The sequence below is a fragment of the Puma concolor genome, chromosome A2, assembly GCF_028749965.1.
Source record: "Puma concolor isolate L17-30 chromosome A2, mPumCon1.1.hap2, whole genome shotgun sequence".
NCBI lineage: Eukaryota > Metazoa > Chordata > Mammalia > Carnivora > Felidae > Puma > Puma concolor.
In genome coordinates, this window is record NC_141668.1 from 156317919 (window position 1) to 156340517 (window position 22599).

Consider the following 22599-nt stretch of genomic DNA (forward strand, 5'->3'; position numbering starts at 1 on the left):
CTCCAAAAGAAGACCAAACCCAGTTAGCGAAAAGCACTGTCTGCACACTCCACACACACAAAAGAAAACCCGTTAACCACCATCATGTTGGAGGGCACTTTAATAGGCTACAAATTGATGCAGTTTATTGTCATGATATTTTGAATCATTTTACAGTAACGGTACAATTTTGAAGAAGGATTCTGCAGTAACAATATTTTGAATCATCTTACAGCAACAGTACAATTTTGAAGAATTTTTTTTTTTTTTATCATAGAAGACGAGATACAGTGGAAAATCATTTCCCTGCACGGTGAAATTTTCATACACTATACGGAAATTTCCCACACCTGTCCAGCTCCGGCTCAGAACAAATAGCTACTGTATTTTACTCATTTTAGCCTATTACTTTTAAGACTGACTTCAAATCACCTGGAAGTTAGAACGTATTCCTGGCACAAAGGCGGACAGAGCTGTGACAGGTGCATCCAGCAACAAGGCGGATTTGGGGTCAAGTCTTGCACACGTGGTTTCGAGGGAACCGGCAGGCATCACGGCTGCCACACTTCCCCACGCACGGGAAATGGCCCGCACAAACCAGCCTGCCAAGCATGGGGGGTTCCAAGTCATTCTCTCAGGTCCTGACATTTTTCCTCGTGTGAGTGTGACTGCAGCCCACGGCCACAGGGTGATGGCGGCGGGTGACGGCGATCAGAACCCCTTACTGCATTCGCCGCCCAGGACTCAACAGCACAACCTCGGTCGATTCGGCTGAGCGAGGTTTGCACCGGAGCACTGCCCTCGGAGAAAGGGGGACACCCCGCTGCCACGTACAGGCGATTACCCAGACGGGATGAGACGCGCTTCCGCGATGAGGGATGAACAAAGCACTCTTTACCCACCGACAGGTGGGAGAGTAACCGCGAGGGGGAACAGCAGGCCAAACTACGTTCTTGGCTTTTCTCGGACCACCCTGGCGGTTTCTGAATGGCCCTCGCTGGGGAAGGGGCAGGGGGTGGGGAAGAAAAAAACTAACGGCAAAATGAGGCAGGGGAGGAGGCCGGAGGCTGGCTTTGGAGTCTGGGATCAAACCTTAATTCTCCTGGTTTATCTAAAGCCCAAGAGCTATCTAGGGAACTCAGGAAGGGCTACGCGCTCTACCTGTTCAAACAAATGGATTCATCCTGGTTTACCAGGTGCTTGTCTTCTTTCTAGGTGCCTATAAATACAACCCCATTACAACTCTGTTTGGCTAACAGCTTACAGAACCACGTAGAGATAGCCGCCTAGGCGACCATCTCTTCACGGCTCTCGCCCAAGAGCCCGAGAAGCAGAACTGGTGCGAGATTCCTACCCGCGCCCCCCCCCCCCCGCCCCCGGGGCCCCGGACCACAAGAGAACTTGCTGCTCGGACTTCTAGGGTACCTGGAAATTCTCTTATTGTCCTTCCTTAACACTATAAAACCCCGTTTTGGCAGATGTCCCAATCACGTCCATCAAGGCCACTTAAAACATCCCAATTAAAAAATTTAATCCCGAGACTTTTTTTTTTAAAACTAACCTAGTTACCCACTTTGCACACACACCCCTGCTTTTGACAGTCGCTCTCAGGCAGTTTTCTTCACTTTCTGCCCGACTTGCAATCAGAGCAAAGGGGTGTCAGCAAGGCCAGAGACGTTCCTCGGTTGGCAAAGACGAGACACATCGGCTGGCTTCCTGGGCCCAGCTGGGGAGAGAGGGGTTCTCTCCCCACCCCCGGCCCCATGCGGCGCCAGGCTTCTGGAGGCTCGGCCTGTAGGATGGGATCGATGAGAGCACACAGCCTGGGCTGAAGGGACATCTGGCCAAAGGATTCTAGCAGAACGAACTGAATAAACATAGGAGGCAACTCACGGTGCCCATTCTGTGCCTCCTGTAGCAACTGCCCCCAAAACGGGTCAAAACACGGCTCAGAACTGGAGCCGGGCCCACTGTAAAGTCTGCGAGTCCCGTGGGCCTCGGGCTCCGGTGACCACCCTCCGTGGCCCCTGCTGCCCTGGGTGCGAGGCGGGGAGGCGGTGGTGAGCGGGTGCCAGGGCAATACTCCCAGACCAGCTGGCAGCAGTGACGTGACCCCCGACCTCCGGCAACAACACCGAGGCCAGGGGGCCCTCCCCACGGGCCGAGAGGGCGAACGGCAGGCAACCTCCTTTTTTAAGTCTTTTACACCGCCTCTTCATTGAAATACTGGGCGTACTGACGTCTGGCCTCAGGAGTGTGACACGTCAGCGCACAGGTGGCCCTGAAATCCTGTCCGGGTGCGGCCCTCCCTTAGCCCCTCGCCACCCCGGGGAACCGACATGATGAAACGCGTCAGGCAACAGCACCCACGTTCAACCGGATCCACTCTCAGCTGACTTTCAGCTGAGATCACAGCGCCCTGACCCGTGGGAGTCTGGCCCGCGTGGAGGCCGAGACCCCTCACGCACCCACGGAGGCATCTCTTAGTTCAGCGTGACGGCCGAGTTCCTCCCGACGTGCGATTTGGTGAAGCCCTGACCTGTGAGGTATTTTTGTGCGCGTGGAAGACCGCAAGCGGAGGAGAACAACGAAAAACAAGAAAAGAAACAGACCAAAGCAGTGTACCTTCTGCGGGTTTCTTCACAGGCCATGCCCGAGCCAAGCACTGGGCCAGAGACAGACGAGACACAGTGGAAAACGAACATGGTGATTTTTCCTGAGGCTCTCCGTCTCGTGCTGGCTGGAGATGTCACTGTCACACACACACACACACACACACACACACACACACACACACACACACACAGTCTCCTCGTGTATGCGCCAGCTCTCAGCACATGGGCAAGGCTTCCCCAAAGCCCGTGGTTAGATAAGCTACGACAGGCACAGAGATGTCCCCACACGGGATCCTGAGACTTGCCTCTGTGGGAGCGACTCCAAAGTCCCAGACTCTCGAGAGCTCCAGAGGAGGACGGTGCAAACAGGAGGGCAAAGGACGCCTGGTACCCACACCCAAGTTCTCGTCCCAAACACGCCTCGCTATCGAACGGGGCAAACCTCCGCCCGGGCTCCCAGCTGCCTGTCAGGGAGTGAAGATTTGCAGGAGCAGGCAAGACGTTGTCAGCGTACGAGGAGGAAACCCCGGCTCGCTCAGTCCACAACTCGGCTCCGGTTTACCAAGCAGTTCTTCCTCGGACACAGAGCACGGACACAGCTCCCCTCTTGCCACAATGCGGTTAAAATCTGCAGCCATCCGACAGAAGAGAGGAGTCTCTGGGGCGGAGAGACGTCTCCCATAACGCTGCATGTGCGTGTCGAGGGTGCAGTCTCAAATCATGTCGTGTGCGTGGGGGGGGGGGGCACCGGGGGTAATGTCTGGTGCGGGTGCTTTCCTAAAGGGACAGGGAGGGGCTGAAGGTATCGGCAGCTGAGCCCTCCTCAGAGGACACCGAGAAGTACGCTCAGCGCAAACTTTTCCCTCTAAAGCACGAGCTGTTCCCAGAGGGGCCCAGAGGGCTCCTTGGGGTGTCACACGCCATGCACCTGCTAGAGTATCTTCCTGAGTAATCCGATGAGGGCGGGGCGGCGGAGAAAGGCACTTGGAAAGTAACACCTACCAGACAGGGAGGTTGAAGGAGCGGCGCCCCGCGCGTATACAGAAACTTACCTGCCTGGCCCCCCTCCCCACCCCCCCACCCCCGCAACCACCCCGTGGGGCCACTGGAATTAGCAGGCAGATGTCTGGCTTTGCGACGCTGGCTTCTGGTCGCCAACGCAAGGTCTGGAAGAGGCTCCGGCTAGAAGCGGTGCTGGTGGAGAGCTGCAGGGGAGGGGCTCCTCTCCAGTCTCTTGACGTGGCAGGAGTGACAGAACAGGTGGTCTTCCAGGGGGTAGCAGCGGTGGCCGTCTTCGTCGTTGAGTTCCAGGCCGCAGTCCTGGGGGGTTGGGGGGGAGGCAAAAATGTCCAGGGGGTAGCAGAACAGAACAAAAGGATTGCAAGACCGACCCCAAGGCCAGCGGCCCCGGGGAACCAGCAGAGGGCGCTGTGTGGTCGTGCGGTCCAGCCGAGGGGAGGTGCGGCAGGCAGGTCGCTATGGAGCACTTGAAACGGGGCGGTCAGAACCAAGAAGTGCGTCCGCAAATGCATACCCCGCACTCCCAAGACTTAGGGCAGGACATGAATGTAAGGCAGTTCATGAAAAACCCTTGTATCGATTACATATTGAAATAACGTTTTGGATACACTGGTTGAATACAATATTGCAAGAATGAATCCCACCTGTTTCTTTTTTCTTCTTTTTTAATTTGAGAGAGAGAGAAAGTGGGGGAGTAGGGCAGAGGGAGAGGGAGAGAATCTCAAGCAGGCTCCACACGCTCAGCACGGAGCCTGATGCGGGGCTCGATCCCACGACCCCGGGATCAGGGCCTGACCCCAAATCAAGAGTCAGACGCTCAACCGACTGAGCCACCCAGGCGCCCCATTTTTCCTTTTTAAGGCGGCTACTAGAAAACGAAAGTACACACACGACTTGAATTTGGGGCTCCCGGGTTCCTACAGGACAGCATGGCACTGAGCGTGTGGAGAGGACGATGAGCAAATGTCCCCAGGGCTGGCAGTGAACTGGAGCCTCCCGCTGTCATCCCACCCACGGCGTCACACGATAACTCTCCTCTCCTCCCATGGCTGAATCCGCTTAATCCTGGCTGAACCTCCGCGGGCGCTTCAAGCGTTTGCACCCTTCACAAGGGCTGGCGAGGGGGCGAGCCCTGGCCTGCCTGACGGTCACGGCGTGCCCTGTGGCTTCCTTAGCCCGGGCGTGACACGAGCTAAGAGAGGGGGCAGATGGGCCCCACACGCACGCACTCCACACCAACCAGGGACATGCCTGTTTCCAAGGAGGGGTGGGATTCTTCGTGATCTCCAGGGCTCAGCTCAGAAAGGGGCTCTTGGCAGACAGACCAGCCTACAAGCTGGAGGGGAGGGCGTCTATTCCCCCAAGTCACTCAGCTGCCTGACAATGTGGCACGTGAAACCCCACGTCCCCCATGCGCCCCCCCCCACCCCCCCCACCGCTCAGCTGCGGTGGCTTCCGGACTCGGCTGTTAACAAATGCGGGGAAGGCAGCAAAGACCCCCCCTGTCCCCAACACCTGCATCTCCTCCAACCTCCCCCACAAATCAGGCTGCACCCCTTGACCTGGAGGGCAGCTCTGGAGGGCAGCCCTCGACCACACCCTGCTGACCATCTCAGGCCCCAGTCAACCCAGGATGCCTTCCTCTTGTACTGTTGAAACGGGCCTGGGGAGTCCGGGCAGGGAGGCGCCTACCTCGCAGTGGTAGCACTCCACGTGGAAGTCTCTGTCCATGGACACGACGCGGATGGTCTCATCTGAGCCCTGGACGGAAGGAAAGTAAGAACAAGAGGCCGGTTGGGGGACCCGTGAGATTCCCAAGGCGACAAGTAGGTGGCCTCGGAAGAGCACAGCTCTGTAGTGAAGTCCCACACCGGCTGGAAAAAGGACACCTTGAACCGATGAGAGAGGAAGTCGGAGGGACAGCAGCCACACCTTCTGCAACGTCAGGGTCAACCCTGAGAAAACCACCTACATGGAGAGTGAGGTTTTAAAAGAGAAAATGAACGAAAGGCGGGCTTTCTGCTCACCTTCTTTTTTTTTTTTTTTAATTTTTTTTTTCAACGTTTTTATTTTATTTTTGGGACAGAGAGAGACAGAGCATGAACGGGGGAGGGGCAGAGAGAGAGGGAGACACAGAATCGGAAACAGGCTCCAGGCTCCGGGCCATCAGCCCAGAGCCCGACGCGGGGCTCGAACTCACGGACCGCGAGATCGTGACCTGGCTGAAGTCGGAGGCTTAACCGACTGCGCCACCCAGGCGCCCCACTCTGCTCACCTTCTAATCTAGGTGTCACTATCAAGTCAGGCAGTTGGACGACTGTAGGGACGGATGGGCCACAAGAAGGATGCTGGGCTGGGGAAGCCAGTTAATACGAAAGGGCCTTCTTGGTGAGGACACTATTAGGGTCAGAGGTGAGACTGCAGAAGGATTTTCTGATATTTTTTTTTTTAACGTTTACTTATTTATTTATTTAAATATTTTATATATTCATTTACTTTGGAGAAAGAGAGCGAAAGGGAGAGAGAGAGGGAGGAGCAGAGGGAGAGAAAGAATCGCAAGCAGGCTCCATGCTCTGTGCGAAACCCGACCTGGGGCTCGATCTCGTGATCCCGGGATCGTGACCCGAGACGAAGTCAAGAGTCGGATGCTCAACCGACCGAGCCACCCAGTCACCCCTATTTATTTATTTCTGAGAGGGTGAGAGAGAGAGAGAGAGAGAGAGGGAGACACGGAATCCGAAGCGGGCTCCCGGCTCCGAGCTGTCAGCACAGAGCCCGACGCGGGGCTCGAACTCGTGAACCGGGAGATCACGCCCTGAGCCGAGGTTGTGAGGTCACGACCGAGCTGAACTGACTGAGCCACCCAGGCGCCCCAGAAGGACTTTCTAGAAGGTAGAAGGACAGGACACAGATCTTTGCAAGCGACCCGAGGGACGTATTCACGTCAGGGAGCCGCCAGGGGCAGGTGTGAGAGAGCGCCTTACCTCAGGTGGAAGGATGGGAAGCCCACAGGCTGCACACTTGGGGGCCAGCACCCTGCCGAGAGAAGCAGTGGAGGGAGTGTGGTGCTGTCTCTGGGAGGCAAGACCCCGGAGCCTTCCTCAGGGCCGGCCTCCCACCCATTGCTCATCAGGCGAACCCCTCCAGCCCTCGCGTCCAGGCAGCCCGGCTCATTCTCTGGGAGGTGTTTCAGTCGTGCCGCGGGATCGCTCCCCGGCGGCAACAAGCATACCCGGACCCTCTCCCCACAACCTACTAGGGATAGAGACGGCCCTGTTTGCTTCCCTCCGGGTGCCCGGCACAGGCCCAGGCAGATCGAGGGTGGCGGTGCCCAGCGCCGAATCGCTGCCTTTGGAAGTTAAAGCTGGAGCCGCCGCGCCTGACAGATGCCTCCCGAGCCTCGAGGGGATCTGATCACAGGGCTTTGGGGCTCTGTGTTTTCCAGTAAACGTGGTTCTGTAACCACCTCCTGTCTGCACCGGCATCAGCCGACCTCCCGACTGTGGACTAAGGCACAGGCCTGCGGAGGCGCCCCAGCGGGTGTCTGTCCCTCACGCCGTGAGATCAGCGTGGCCCGCACGCGCGGCCCCTCTCCGCCCCACCCCTCCTCACTTGTGGTAATCTCGGACACAGTAGATCTTGTTCTCGGAGTCCACGGTGAAGGGCACCCCGTCCAGGCACTCGTTGCAGATGACGCAGCGGAAGCAGCCGGGGTGGTAGGACTTCCCGAGGGCCTGCAGGATCTGGGGGCAGAAGGCGAGAGAGGCCAGGGCTCGGCGGGGATTTTGGAGAAGGCGTGGACGGCGGCAAGGAGAGGAACGCGTCGGGCCGAGGGACCGCAGGCGCAATCACGCTGCACGGCACACGCCCATCCCAGAGTCGCTTGGATCAAGGTCAAGAGATGGCAGGGCGGGGAAGGCAAATCTAGGTAAGTGCATCCACAGGAGGAAGTCAGACAGGATCCTTCTCCTGTGCGTAACCCTCCAGGGGAGAATCCAGGGGGCTCTTCCGCAGTTCTCTGCAGGAAAGGATGCGAAGCAGGGCCACAGAGGGCTCCATCCCCAGCCCCTTCGCGTCTGCCTCCCAGGTGCCCCTTCTAAGCGGCTTTCACTCCGCAGCGGGATAATCCACGAACTGTGACTCGACCACGGATGACTTCAAATCCAAGCCTAAGCAAAGCCTCTTTGGTTGCTCTTGTTTTTAAACCCGACACGGAGAGAAGGCTCCACAAGCCTTAGTGCCATTTGATCTGGTTGTGATGCCTGGAGAGGTAAGAGGCAGTCCTGGAACCAGGACAGAGCCGACACAAGGTAGGAGAGAGAAGAGATGTGAAGAACACCCTTGGTGAGGTCAGCCGGTGAGCAAATTACCTCCCGGTGGAACTGCCTGCCTCCAAGCCCGTTGCTGGGTGACGTAATACAGCTTTCCTATCAAGTCAGCGCATCTCACAGCGCGGTCCCTGGACCCGCAATATCCACACCCTCCGGGAACGTGTTAAAAAACATCCATTCCCAGGCCCCAGCCCGGCTCTCCAGAATCAGAAGTTCTAGGGTAAACCCTAGCACGTAGTGTTTTCGTACCATGATTCCAATGCGTGCGAAAGTCTGAGAGCCACTGGTCTGAGTTCCAACAAGTCTGGGTTTTTCTATAATTTGCAGCCGAAAGCATTTTCACTGACTCAATAGGAGATTCACTTCTGTGATCACCCGTGCCACGAAACGTAGCACGAACAGCTGAACTACGGGGTCAACACCCGCAAGGATGTCGCTAAAATGCCCGGGTGTGAGGAATGCACAGACAGTTAGCAGTGCCCCGGAGGGGGGCCACACAGAATGCTTTCAACTAGGCAGCAGGAAGGGGGCTTGCGACTGAGGAAAACCTTGTTGGTGCATGTGACACCTGCAGGAAGGGTGTGCTCCAGAGCCCGACGTTTCCCCCGCCAAGGCCAACGCCACACCTCGCACGCCGCAGCCAAGGGGGCGAGCTGGGGGCTTCGTGTGCTCTGAAGGCTCAGCTTTCCAGCTTCCTCATTCCCTCTGGTGTGGCACTAACCTTCGGGACCCCTTTCAATCTGCAGGAAGCTGCCAAAGTGGGAAGAACCACCAGCCGGGCTTCCAAAGTCCACTTGGCAATCCGGACCTTGGAATGCATTCTGCTCCCAGGCTAATGCTGTCTTGGCAGAAGGGACCCTGAAATTAACTTAACCCACAACGTGCCTAAAGTGCACTCTGACTCACTGTGATCTTTCTTTTTACTGTGGGAAAATGCCCAGTTTCAGCCTGCAGGCTAGGAGTATTCCACTCTACTAAGGGGGCAGGTGAGGGGCACAGATGGTTTATACAGAGAATTGGACAACTGATTGGGTCTCTTGGAGAACCAAGAATGGTTTTGAAGGGATCTTTCTCTGCATTGTAAAAACTCTTGGCAACAGTGAAGGGTTCTGGTTTAATTTTTTTTAACTGTTTATATATTTTTGAGAGAGAGAGAGACAGAGCGTGAGCAGGGAGGGGCAGAGAGAGAGGGAGACACCAAATCGGAAGCGGGCTCCAGGCTCTGAGCCATCAGCACAGAGCCCGATGCGGGGCTCGAAGTCACGAACTGCGAGATCGTGACCTGCGCCGAAGTCGGACGCTCAACCGACTGAGCCACCCAGGCACGCCTGAAGGGTTCTGGTTTTAAAAGAGGGGGTCACTACCGGGCAGGCATTTGCCAAAAGTTTCCAAGTCCTAGAGAAGACCGGCAAGGGCCCAGGTCCAACTTCCCATTATCCTCGTGTGGTAGAGATGGTTCCAAAGCTTTGTTCTTTCCCTTCCTGTATGCAAGGCTGGCCCTCACTTCAAGAAGTGGAAGAGGAGAGGGGCGCCTGGGTGGCTCAGTCGGTGAGGCATCCGACTTCAACTCAGGTCATGATCTCACTGTTCCCGACTTCGAGCCCCACGTCAGGCTCTGTGCTGACAGCTTGGAGCCTGGAACCTATTTCAGATTCTGTCTCTCTTTCTCTCTCTCTGCCCCTCCCCTGCTCACACTCTGTCTCTCTCTCTCTCAAAAATAAAATAAATGTTAAAAAATTTTTGAAGAGGGGTGCCTGGGAGGCTCAGTTGGTGAGGTGTCCGACTCTTGGTTTCTGCTCAGGTCATGATCTCGAGGTTCGTGGGTTCAAGCTCCCACACTGTCTGTGCTGACGGCCTGCTTGGGATTCTCTCTCTCTCTCCTCTCTCTCTGCCCCTCCCCTGCTCTCTCCCTCCCCCTGTCTTAAAATAAATAAATAAACTTAAACAGAAAAAAAAAAGTGGAGGAGATCTTCCCCATCTCGTGAATTGAGACTGGCCTTGTGATGTTCTTTGATTAACAGAATGAGGAAGAAATGATGTTCAGAAATTTCTGAGCTGAGGACTTAAGAAGCCTGACAGCTTCCCTTCCTCTCTCTAGAAGGGAAGTTGTCCAGGCTAGACTACTGAATGAGGTCAGCAGCCTCGGAGAGAAAGGCCTGGAGGGGAGAGGCCATCTCTGGCACTCAACTGTGACACCAGCTGAACACAGCTGAGTGAGTGACCCTGGCCGACGCCACACGGAGCAGAAGAATCATCCCGCTGAGCCCTGACTTAATTCTGTGAATCACGATAAATAAATCACTGGAGTTTAAAAAAATTTTTTAATGTTTATTTTTGAGAGAGAGCGTGCGTGGGAGCGGGGGAGAGGCAGAGAGAGAGGGAGACACAGAATCCGAAGCAGGCTCCAGGCTCTGAGCTGTCAGCACAGAGCCCCCTGCGGGGCTCAAACCCATAAACCATGAGATCATGACCTGAGCTGAAGTCAACACTTAACCAACTGAGCCACCCAGGCGCCCCAAATCACTGTTGTTTGAAACCACCACATCATGGGGTGGTTTACTATGCAGCAATAGGTAAATGAGGTGCTCTGAGGCCCAAAGAAGGCTTAGGATACCCAGAAGTAAGAATAGGGTATAATCGCATTCATAACTTTGGACACTGTTGACCTCGTATGTAGAGGGTTTGTTAGAAGGACTCGAAAATCAAGGACAAATTCTCCTAACGAAATAGATCCCTACGGAGACTGGCTGGCATCCGTGGAAGGTAGGGGTGAGGGTGTGGGCTCCCGCCTGCCTCCCCTGGGGAAGTGGGTGGAGAGCCATGCTCCCCAGGGAGGTCTTGGCTACTAACGAGGACCCAGCTCTCACAGGGGCTGAGCTCCGCTGTCGCGTGTCAGACCCGGGACAATGGTAGGCTTCTTCTCGTGAACAGGGAGGGCTCAGTTCACCTCTGTGTTATACATGTTAGCACAGAGCCAGCAGAAATGAGTGCCTGTGTCCAACAAATACGCCCAAGAGTGTTCACAGCAGCTTTATTCATAAACAGCCTTCAAACTGGAAACCATCCAAACCCCCATCGGCTGGATAATAGGCCCCCGAACTGCTGTATCCATACAATGGGAGTCTATCTAGCAATGAAAATAAATGAACTACGGACACAGGCAACAACATGCGTGAACCTCAAAAACATTTTCTTTTTTTTTTTTTAAGTGTATTTATTTATTTTGAGAGAGTGAGAGAGCAGGTATGTGTGCACAAGTGAGGGAGGGGCAGAGAGAGAGCGAGAGCGAGAGAGAGAGCGAGAGAGAGAGAGAGAGAGAATCCCAAGCAGGCTCCACACTGTCAGTGCAGAGCCCAATGCGGGGCTCAAACTCACAAACCATGAGATCGTGACCTGAGCTGAAATCAAGAGTCAGATGCTCAACGGACTCAGCTACCCAGGCTCCTGCCCCCCTCCCCACACTCAAAAACATTTTCTAAGGGAGAAAACGCAGACCCAAAGGACTCGGTACTGTATGATTGCATTTATATGAAGTTCCAGGACCAGCAAAACGAATCTGGAGCGAGAGAGGGGACCTTTGGAGGAGGGGGTCTGGACTGGGAGGAAGACAAGAAGGAACTTTCTGGGGTGTGGGATGTGGGAAACATCCGTATTTTGACCTGGGTGGTGGTTACACAGGTATATGCACATGTAAAACTTCATTCACCTGTACGCTTAAAACATACACCCTTTATTCTGTGAGCTGTTTCTTTTTTTTTTTTTTTTTTTTTAAATTTTTTTTTTTAACGTTTATTTATTTTTGAGACAGAGAGAGACAGAGCATGAACGGGGGAGGGTCAGAGAGAGAGGGAGACACGGAATCGGAAACAGGCTCCAGGCTCTGAGCGGTCAGCACAGAGCCCGACGTGGGGCTCGAACTCACGGAGTGTGAGATCGTGACCTGAGCCGAAGTCGGCCGCCCAACCGACTGAGCCACCCAGGCGCCCCTCTGTGAGCTGTTTCTCAACAAAAAGGTAAAAGGAAAAACAGCAATGATGAGCAATTCCCTTCTCCAGAATGGGATGAATGGGTCAGCTTAGAGAGAGATTGAATTCTTTCCAACTAAAAGAAGATCGTAGGGGTGCCTGGGTGGCTTAAGTGGTTGAGTGTCTGACTCTTGATTCCGGCTCAGACCATGATACCAGGGTCTTGGGATCGAGCCCAGCATTGGGCTCCATGGAGCCTGCTTAAGATTCTCTCTCTCTTGCTCAAATAAAAAAAAATGTTTTAAATCAAAGAAACTTTAAAAAGAATATCGTACAATGATTTTCTTCGACCAGTGCGTTAAAGAAATTCTTAAGGCCTGATCTCCGGTGCTGGACAATTTGATCCCTCAGACAGACTAAGTTTTCTGTGTTTGTTAACCTCACAACCTTACCCAATAAGGAGACCAGGAAAGAAAAACCGTCCCCACTGGAGAGATAAACGCACTGAGGCCCAAGACAAGCTCAGAGAGCCAGCTGCTTCTTGCTCTGCTGTCTCAGAACTAAAGACAGCCACCCCTGTCCCCCAAACTCATCTTAGGAACAGACGGAGCCAGGCAGAACGTGGGGGACCAAGAACCGTGTTTACCCGACTTTCTGTACCCAACTCCGAGGTAGATGACGTCTGGCATCTGGCGTCTCACCCGGGACACCACGAGGACCACAGAAAATGAGAGGGAGGCCAGTGTGGTCCCAACAGCCCAGAGGAGAGAACATCATCAGAAACACAGCATTGTGGGGACTACACGGCTAAGGATGCTGAGGCCGCTCAAAGCCAACAACGGGGTTTCTCCTAGGACAAGCAGACCTGTGTCACACAGGGTCTTTTCTTAATAAAACCAGATGCGACCACAAACAAGGGTAGGAAACACAGTTCTCAACTACCGATTTCTTCTTTTCTGTGACCGCCTCCCCCCTCCCCCCGCTGCCATACTCTCGCTTGGTGACCCGACTGACTCACCATATCCATGATCAGATGTCCACAAAGGAAACACCTGTCGGCAGATTGCTGGAACCCGGAGTACTGCGGAGGAGAAAGAAAGCAAAGGTAAACCCGTCAGGGCACAGATGGCCCGGCCACTTGCCCGCCAGTCACGAGGACGACACCTTCGCAGAGAGATGTGTCCCTCTAGGCCGGAATCTGTCACTTCTCAGAACACAGGTTGTGGGGATGTGGGTTGTGGGATGAATCACGAAATATCCCGTGCCACAGAGCCATTGCTAACACTGATGCCACTCGCCCTGACAACAGCTGCGTCTGGGCACCCACGACATGCCAGGCTCTGTCTCTAGGCCAGTGGTTCTCAAGGAGGGGTCCCCCGGAATCACCTGGGAACTTGTGAGAAATGCACATTTGGGCTCCATCCCGGACCTACTGACTGGGAAACTCTGGGGTGGGACCCGGTGATCCGCGTGTTCACAAAGCCTTGCAGGGGACTCTGACACAGGCTTAAGCCTGACACCAGCACTCCAGTCCTTAAACCCATTTTTTATGTTTTTAATGTTTTATTTATTTTTGAGAAGGACAGAGAGACAGAGACTGAATGTGGGTGGAGGAGGGGCAGAGAGAGGGAGACACAGAATCCGAAGCGGGCTCCAGGCTCCGAGCTGTCAGCACAGGGCCCGACGCGGGGCTCGAACTCACGAGCCGCGAGATCGTGACCTGAGCCGAAGTCGAACACTTAACTGGCTGAGCCACCCAGGCGCCCCTTAAGACAATTCTTAAAACGAGGTATGTACCGTACCATTTCTCAGATGGAAACAAGGGAAGCTCAGAGAGGGTAAGCGACCTGCACAAGGTCGCACAGCCTATTAGGGGTAAGGATACGATTCAAATTCAAGTCTGGCTCTGGTTAGCCAATGCCTTCAGTTTCAAAGAAACTCGGTAAAGACTCTCTACCTTACTTTACCAAAACACACAGGCACACACAACTACAAACAGTGGAACGGGAGAGACACCAGGTAGGCCCTGGACCACAGACAGCTTCTGCACAGGCTTCGAGCCCTGGAGACGTGGGGCCTGGGCGGGCTGGCTTGACACACAGGTAGCGTGGCTGAGCCACACTGGCTTTGGGAAGCTAAGCGGGGCCCAGGGAGGCCGCGGTGGCACAAGGGTCAATGCTTGGCCACGTTGTGGGAGAGGTGGGAAGGAGGAGGGGCCGAGGACGAACCTAGGACACAGATCTCAGGGATGAGGACCCAAGGCAACCTGGTGTTTCTGCTTCAGACAAGTGGATATGGAAAGGCTGGGGGACCGTCCGGGCCACCGAGGGGTCAGCAGCTGGCCGGCAGGTGCTGGCGGGGCTGGAGCTCGGGTCTGGGAGTCCCTGGCCCGTGGGTGGACTTCTGAAGCGTGACAGAGGCCGGATGCCCGCAGAGAGCAGACAGGGTTCAAGGTAACGCAGGCCCGAACCCCAGGGCACAGGTTTAAGAGAGAGAGGTGGGGGAGGCGGAAATGAGCAGAGCACAGGAGGACAGGCCAAGCGACCCTGAGTCCCTCCCAAGCACAAAGCTCTGGGGTCTGTCCTCTGCTTTGGGAACAAGCACCACCCCGGGCATCCTCAGAAGGAAAGTCGGGACCCCCTTTCTCCGGCAGCACTCCGCTCTCCACCAGCACAGGAAACCCCGGAGAGAAACCACACTGTCGTACCCGGCCTGGGCCTCCCCACAGTCTCCCCCCGACTCCGGTCCCGACTCAGGGCAGGGCAAGTCCGGGGACGAACTCACCAGGAAGTCCTCCTCGCAAAACACTTTGCCGTTGACAAAATAAAAGGCTTTTCCTCTCAGCTTCCGGCCTGAGGAGAAAACGCAAAGGCGGCGTAAGAAGAAGATGTTGATACGAGGTGAAAAGAGGAGGAACAAAGGTAAAATGTTTTTAAGCAGAAACAAACGTGCAAAACAAATGTCAACTGGCAATAACGGTCTGTGACTGCTGAAAGCCGCCGGTGGCCGTGGCCGTGGCGACGGGCAGGCTGAGGCCAGGGGACCAGGCCCCTGGCGGGTGCCGTGTGGCAGGGGACCCCAGCGCTGCCTTGGGACTCATCCCACACCCTCTTCCCCCACTTCCACTCTGCTGAGAAGGAAACCAGTGAGACATTGGCGACAGGACGACAGGTGCATTCAGTGGGGGTACGGGCTATAGTCCGTTGGGGAGCCGTTTCCCACAGGTATTTGGGACGTTATCTTTGACAGGTTCTCCAGGGGACATTGACGACAACCTATCAGGAAAGTCCTGTAAATTGGTCACTTTTTTTTTTTTTTAACGTTTACATATTTTTGAGTTAGAGGAAGTACGAGCGGGGGAGGGGCAGAGAGCCCGACGCGGGCCTCGAACTCACGAACCACGAGATCGTGACTGGAGCTGAAGTTGGATGTTTAACCGACGGAGCCGCCCAGGCGCCCCAACAGCTCAACTTTATTCTCCTTACTTTCGTGTATCTTTTCATCTTTTCAACCACGGAAAATACACATTGTTGGACGGATAATGACTTTTCCTGTTTCCTCCTGATCTAAAAGGGGCAAAAAGGAGTGGGAAAAATACAAAGCACCCTGGGCTCCTTAGATGTCGCTTTATAGTTTCCGTAAAGCTAGGACGCTGACAAGAACAGCATACTTTATCAATTCCATTGACCCCTAATGAAAAAATACAGGGTCACATGTTCAAGGTGAAGCAGGAGCGTCTTTACGGGAGACCCTGGGGCTGTGACCCAGCAAGCAGCACTCTCAGATCTGAGAATACTGCCAGGGCCAGTGGCATTGAAACACGTGGAAGTTTCAAAAACTGAATGAAGTCTACACTGGTGAAATGACGCCCCTTGGAGCCAGGGTCCACAATGTGAAAGCAAAGTCATCAACGTCACAAACACTGACAGTGCTTGAGACAGAGACGTGACCTTGATAAACTACTGAGTGCCTCACCTGGGACTCCCAGAGCAAGCAAAGAGCACCAGGTGACGGAGAAAAGCCCGGTGATGTCGACCTGTTGGAGCTTATAGAGGACTTGGGGAGTATCAGTGCAGAGGCAAAGTCACAAAAAAGGAAATGCATTTAACTACAAAAGCAAAAAAACCTCCAGATGGATTACAGACCTCAGTGTAAAAAAGGAAAAGTGTCGTAAGAAAACGTGGGGTGCCTGGGGGGCTCAGTTGGTTAAGTGTCCAACTTCGGCTCAAGTCCTGATCTCACAGTCCGTGGGTTCGAGCCCTGCGTCGGGCTCTGTGCTGACAGCTCGAAGCCTGGAGCCTGCTTCGGATTCTGTGTCTCCCTCGCTCTGCCTCTCCCCCGCTTATGTTCTGTCTCTGTCTCTCAAATACAAATAAACATTGAAAAAAAAAATTTTTTTAAAGAACTTTTTAATGCTCTGAATTTTAATGCTGCACTTCTTGGGGATATAATGTAGTTTCAACTGAGCCTCATATGAGGAGGGTTTACCAACTGGTCTAATGGAAGGCAATGAATGCTTTCGTTGAAGAGAGAAAGGGAAAGCCCGGCTGGAAGCCAGAAGATGGCTACAATACATGTAACAAGGCACTGGCATCTAAAACATAAAGAACACCAACCCACCAAGACAACCCAGACAACCCAACGGAAAAAATGAGCAGAGGAGAAGCAGCAAAGGTGCAGAGAAGAGAAAATCTGTTAAACTCTAGGCAGTAACTATTTTAAAAGATGTTCAAGCCCACTAGCAATCAGGATATGCAAATTAAAACCATGAGATGCTATCTCATTCCCAGATGGGCTAAAATCACTAAGCCTGACAGTACTGAGTCTTTTTTTTTTTTTTTTAATGTTTATTTATTTTTGAAGGAGAGAGAGACAGAGCATGAGCAGGGGAGGGGCAGAGAGAGAGGGAGACACAGAATCCGAAGCAGCCTCCGGGCTCCGAGCTGTCAGCACAGAGCCCGACGTGGGGCTCAATCTCACGAACTGCGAGATCATGACCTGAGCCGAAGTCTGACGCTCAACTGACTGAGCCACCCAGGCGCCCCCTGAGTCTTTTTTTTTTTTAATGTTTATTTATTTTGAGAGAGAGCACGCACGTGCATACGAGTGAGGGAGGGGCAGAGAGAGAGAGAGAGACAGACAGAGAGAATCCTAAGCAGGCTCTGCACCATCAGCGCAGAGCCGGATGCAGGGTTCGAACCCACAAACCACAAGATCATGACCTGAGCGGAGATCAAGAGTCGGACGCTTAACTGACCCAGGCGCCCCCTGACAGTACAGAGTCTTGATGAAGGTGTGGGGACAACAGAAAGCCTTTCACGCTGCTGGTGGGAGTGCCAATTGGCATGAGCCCTTTGGCAAAAATTTGGCAAGAGCCCATATCACTGAAAATCCACATTACCTGCCACATACTCCTAAGGACGCCCCTTGAGAAGATGTCCCAAGGGACATGTACAGTTGTTCACTACAGCACTGCAGTGAAAACCTAGACAGCCAGCAGCATCTATCCACGTCCCCGTCCACCCGTATAGAAAAACTGATAAAACACATTGAGGAAGAGGGCCACATGGGTGGCTCGGTCGGTTAAGCGTCTGACTTTGGCTCAGGTCATGATCTCGCAGTTCATGGGTTCAAGCCCCACGTCAGGGTCTGTGCTGACAGCTCAGAGCCCGGAGCCTGCTTCGGATTCTGTGTCTCCCTCTCTCTCTGCCCGTGACCCGCTCTGTCTTCCTCTCTCTCAAAAATAAGTAAACATTAAAAAAAAAATACACTGTGGAAGTTATAGTCAATGGATGCAACACTACACGGCAGTCAAAATGAATGAACTAGATTTGTATACGTCACTATGCATCGAACTAAACACACCGCTGTGCAAATGAGGCAGATTGCTCAACGACGCATTAACATGATATACATACAAGTTAAAGCATGAACACGCATTTGCACCCACAAACTAGTACTGTGGACCCTTTATGATATTGATAGGTGTGATAACAGAAGACAAACTGGAACTGGAAGGATCCACATGCTCCATTCTTGACAACAGCTGCCCTGGGGGAGGGGGAAATGGAATACAGGAAGGGGAGTCAGGACGATTCCAATTCATCTGTAACATCCTACTTCCTTTATAAGAAATAAGCCAAAACGACAACACAGAAATGTCCGTGCATTCTGGATGGTAGGTAAATATAAGTTATTTCCTACTGTAGTTTTGAAACTGTATACAAACACACACACACACACACACACACACACACACACACACACACACACACCTTCTTTAGGTGAAATACTATAAGCCAAAAGGCCAATGACAAACCAGAGAAAACATCTGCATGGTCGGACACAAAACAACTCACTCCATGGGGCCCCTGGGTGGCTCAGTCGGTTGAGCGTCTGACTCTGGCCCAGGTCATGACCTCTTGGTCCATGAGTTCAAGCCCTGCATCAGGCTCTGTGTGGACAGCTCAGAATCTGGAGCCTGTTTCGGATTCTGTGTCTCCCTTTCTCTCTGCCCCTCCCCTGCCCATGCTCTGTTTCTCTCTCTCTCAAAAATAAATAAACGTTAAAAAAATTTTTTTAAAGAAAAAAAGAATATACAATGCTTTGTCTGTCAGACTGGCAAAGGTTAAAAATACCGCGCAATGGGACATACGCTACAAGGCCACAATGCAAGTCTCTGGTTCTCCAAACCTTTTCTCCTGTCCTTCCCTCAAGCTAGTTACCCTCACTTCTAGAAGGTTCTAGAACCTTCACAAGTGTTTCCTGACTCTGCGAAACTAGGGTAATAAGAATGAGCACTTATAGCTAAGTGATTTCAGGGTTCACTAACAGAACCCCCTTTACAGCCATGGAAGTACATTTTAATCATTTTACTTACTTATAACTTGCCCCTCTATGGGAACATTCTAGAGAATTGAAAGTTTTACAAAGGAAAATGATAACCAACTAGAGCATCCCCTCTCCACTCTTTGTCCCCACTAGGCACCTGGGTGAGAGCCTCCAGTCCCTCCCTGGCAACCAAGGCGACAAGGACACAAAGAGCCCACCACGAAGGAAGACGATGCCCACACTGTCTGACCACAAGTAAAGTCCAAGTCCAGCCCGGTAAGCGGGGCTCCCATGTTTTGCTGCCCCTGGGTTCTGAGAGGAAAAGAGCCGAAGCTGCAGGTTCCAACGCGGCCACTGAAGAGAGCAGTGGACCATCTGGAAACAGCACAGGACTTCCTAGACAGAGATGAGGCCTCTGGTCCAATGCTGAGAACACTGAGCTCTGATTCCAGGAACAGGGTCCAGGAAGTTCTAAGGAGCCTGAGCTGGGAATTAACTATTTGTGTTAATAGAGGGCATGTTACCTCTGTTCCAAAATCATAGAGGAAGATTATTAAACACGCCAGAGCACTGAGCGCTCTAGTGGTCTAAGAAACGCAAATCAAACGAGAGCTTTTTCACTTATAACATCAACAAAGATTTTTTCAGATGACCGCAGTCGTTTATGACTGCTGTCCCTGCGTATTTCTGTAAGCTACTTAATGAGCATGTAAAATGATAAACTGCCCCCCCGGGGGAGGCAACTCTAAAATGTGTCTCTCTGACTCACTGTGGCTGTCTGGGACTTCGCTTCAGGAAAGGATCAGAAATGTGGATAAATATTTACTTAGGTCCAAATTGGAAACCTGAGGAGAAATGATTATATAAAACAGTACCTCTAAATGATGCAATATTATGTCTCATTTAAAATACCGTTCAATGGGGCGCCTGGGTGGCTCAGTCGGTTGAGCGGCCGGTTGAGCGGCCGACTTCAGCTCAGGTCATGATCTCGCGGTCCGTGAGTTCGAGCCCTGCGTCGGGCTCTGTGCTGACAGCTCAGAGCCTGGAGCCTGCTTCGGATTCTGTGTCTCCCTCTCTCTGACCCTCCCCCGTTCATGCTCTGTCTCTCCCTGTCTCAAAAATAAATAAACGTTAAAAAAAATTTTTTTTTAAATAAAATAAAATACGGTTCAAATAACTGCTATAGTGATGCTGCAAATGCTTTCACTATACAAGGTTACTCAAAATACCAGACAGAGACAGCACAAGCAGGGGAGGGGCAGAGAGACAGAGAATCCCAAGCAGGCTCTGTGCTGCCAGCACGGGGCCAGATGTGGGGCTCAAACCCACAAACTGTGGGATCATGACCTGAGCCGAAACCAAGAGTTGGTGGTTCAGTGGACTGAGCCACCCAGGCGCCCCCACGTGTGCTTTCAAGAGGATAATTATTTAAAAGTGTCTAGTAGATGCAGCACCGGTATGTTGCATTAAGGGGAATTTCTCTTACTGCTTTAGACATTTCAACATTTGAAAAGTTTTTTCTAGTATCAGGGACACCAGTAGATGGTATTAGAATTTCACTGTTTGCTTTTATACGCTCTTATAGCATGTTTCTCTGGAATTCTGTATTCAGGAATTTGAAAAACAATGCTGTAATTGTTGAAAGAAACCCCTGAAGTAATAACATGAAAAGTAAGAAAGCAAGATCTAAAAACTGTGTATTTCAACTACGTAAAGAAGGAATTCAAAGAAATTTAAAAAAAAAAGACTGGAAAAAAAAAATCTGCCCAAGACCAATAGTGCCTCTGGTGGACATACAGGGTAACTGCATGGTTGCGGGGAGGAGGAAGGTATTTGCTAATTGTTTGCTTCTTTAGACTCTCCTGTGTTTCCCCAAACTTTTAAGAATGAGCAGGTAGGACTTTAATCATCCTTTACAAAACTGCCCAGCTGGCTAGACAAATACTGTGGCTGCCAATCCCCAGAGCTGAGAAGTCCTGTGTCCAGACCCCAGGGGCCAAAGGAAGGGCTTAAAGGCTACATCTGCTTTTCCTTTATTCCAAAATAATAGTAGTAGTAGTAGTAATAATAATAACAATAATATATAATAAAATATATATTATAATACAATACATTATAATATATACTTATATATAATATATTATATTGTTAATATGTAATATATTATATTATTAATATACACTAACATTAACATATATCAATTATATATTAACAATATATAATATAATATATATTGTTATATGTTATATATTATATATATATTATATATATCATATATATATTAACAATATATAATATAATAATATATTGTTAATATAATAATAATTATTATATATCAATTATGTTATTAATAATATATAATTTATATTATTATTATCGAGGGGGCACCTGGGTGGCTCAGTCAGTTAAGCATCCAAGTGTCTGACTCTTGATTTCTTCTCTGGTCATGGTCTCACGGTTTGGGAGAGCTTGAGCCCCACGTCGGGCTCTGTGCTGACAACACAGAGCCTGCTTGGGATTCTCTCTCTCTCTCTTTCGCTCTCTCTCAAAATCAACTTTAAAAACAAAATCTTAAAATAACTGAGGGCTCCCCACGGGAGAACGGTGGGCGTGCTCTGAAGGACTCAAACTCCACTTTCTAGCCCAGTCTTAAAAGACCATCTAAGTTCAGAAACTGGGTCCCACACCACATTTGGTGGTATTTTATCAGTAGGAGAAAACACAGACAAATCTAACGTCTGTTGATTGCCTTCTGGGTTTCAAGTACCGTATCTAGAACTTTCCTATATTAACAAGTTTAAGAAACGTTAACATTGCCAAATGTCACGGCATCATCACCCCCTTTCTGTCTTTGTCCTACCATGTGCCTTCTATGGAGAAGTGCACGACCGCCCCCTGCAGGCTGCAGCAAGCATGGAAGGCATTTGCGCAGAATGAGGCAAAAATAACACTCCCGCGTCAGTATCATGGAGCAGGGCACATACACAGGAATTAATTATCCTTGGGAATCGCTGGAAATGACACCCCAGGACCACTCCCAACTTTCTGGGTTTCCTTTTCTTTTTAACGTTTATTAATTTATTTTGAGAGAGAGAGAGAGAGAGAGAGAGAGAGAGAGAGAGAGAGAGAGTGCATGCGCACACGCACAAGCAGGGGAGGGGCAGAGAGAGAGGAGGAGAGAGATTCCCAAGCAGGCTCCAAGCTAACAGCACGGAGCCCGATGTGGGGCTTGAACTCACGAACGGTGAGATCATGACCTGAGCCGAAACCAAGAGTCGGACGCTTAACTGACTAAGCCACCCAGGCGCCCCTCCTTTTCTCTTCATAAAAATGTGATACAGGACCACCTGGGTGGCGTAGTCAGTTAAGCGTCCAACTTCAGTTCAGGCCATGATCTCACGGTTCATGAGTTCAAGCCCCGGGTTGGGCTCTGTGCTGCCAGCTCAGAGCCTGGAGCCTGCTTCAGATTCTGTGTCTCCCTCTCTCTGCCCTTCCCCCACTCATGTTCTCTCTCTCTCTCTCTCTCTCTCTCTCTCTCTCTCTCTCTCTGTCTCAAAAATAAGCATTAAAAAAAACCCTTATATTAAAGCACTTTCTATGTACTGGGCACTTTACATTGTATCTCACTTCATTGGCTTGACAATTCTATAAAAGTCCCTTGTGACGGCCCTCCTGAGGCTGTAATGTGTTTGGTGACTGGCTCCCATCTTCCAGTGCAGGCACAACGAGGGGAAGGTGGGGCCAGGCAGGGAAAGTATTCTTGAGGCCGATTCACTCCAGATCTGGCCAATGACACAGACACCAACTAACCTGAGAATTCCTGGAATCCCTCACCGTCCTCAAAATTCCATTGAGGTG

General features: G+C 51.8%; 1 protein-coding gene across 1 annotated transcript in view; it reads right to left on the reverse strand.

Annotated features, from left to right (window-relative positions):
• Positions 1-82: 82 nt before the first annotated feature.
• LIMD1 (LIM domain containing 1) overlaps positions 83-22599 on the reverse strand; it is a 70258-nt gene continuing 47741 nt past the window's right edge. Inside the window, exons 3-8 of the mRNA XM_086698440.1 lie at positions 14695-14762; positions 12929-12991; positions 7227-7357; positions 6599-6650; positions 5307-5375; positions 83-3914 (exon numbers count right to left, since the gene is read on the reverse strand). Coding sequence (XP_086554566.1) covers positions 3777-3914; positions 5307-5375; positions 6599-6650; positions 7227-7357; positions 12929-12991; positions 14695-14762 — 521 coding nt within the window. The 3' untranslated portion in view covers positions 83-3776. The remainder of the gene's footprint in view (positions 3915-5306; positions 5376-6598; positions 6651-7226; positions 7358-12928; positions 12992-14694; positions 14763-22599) is intronic.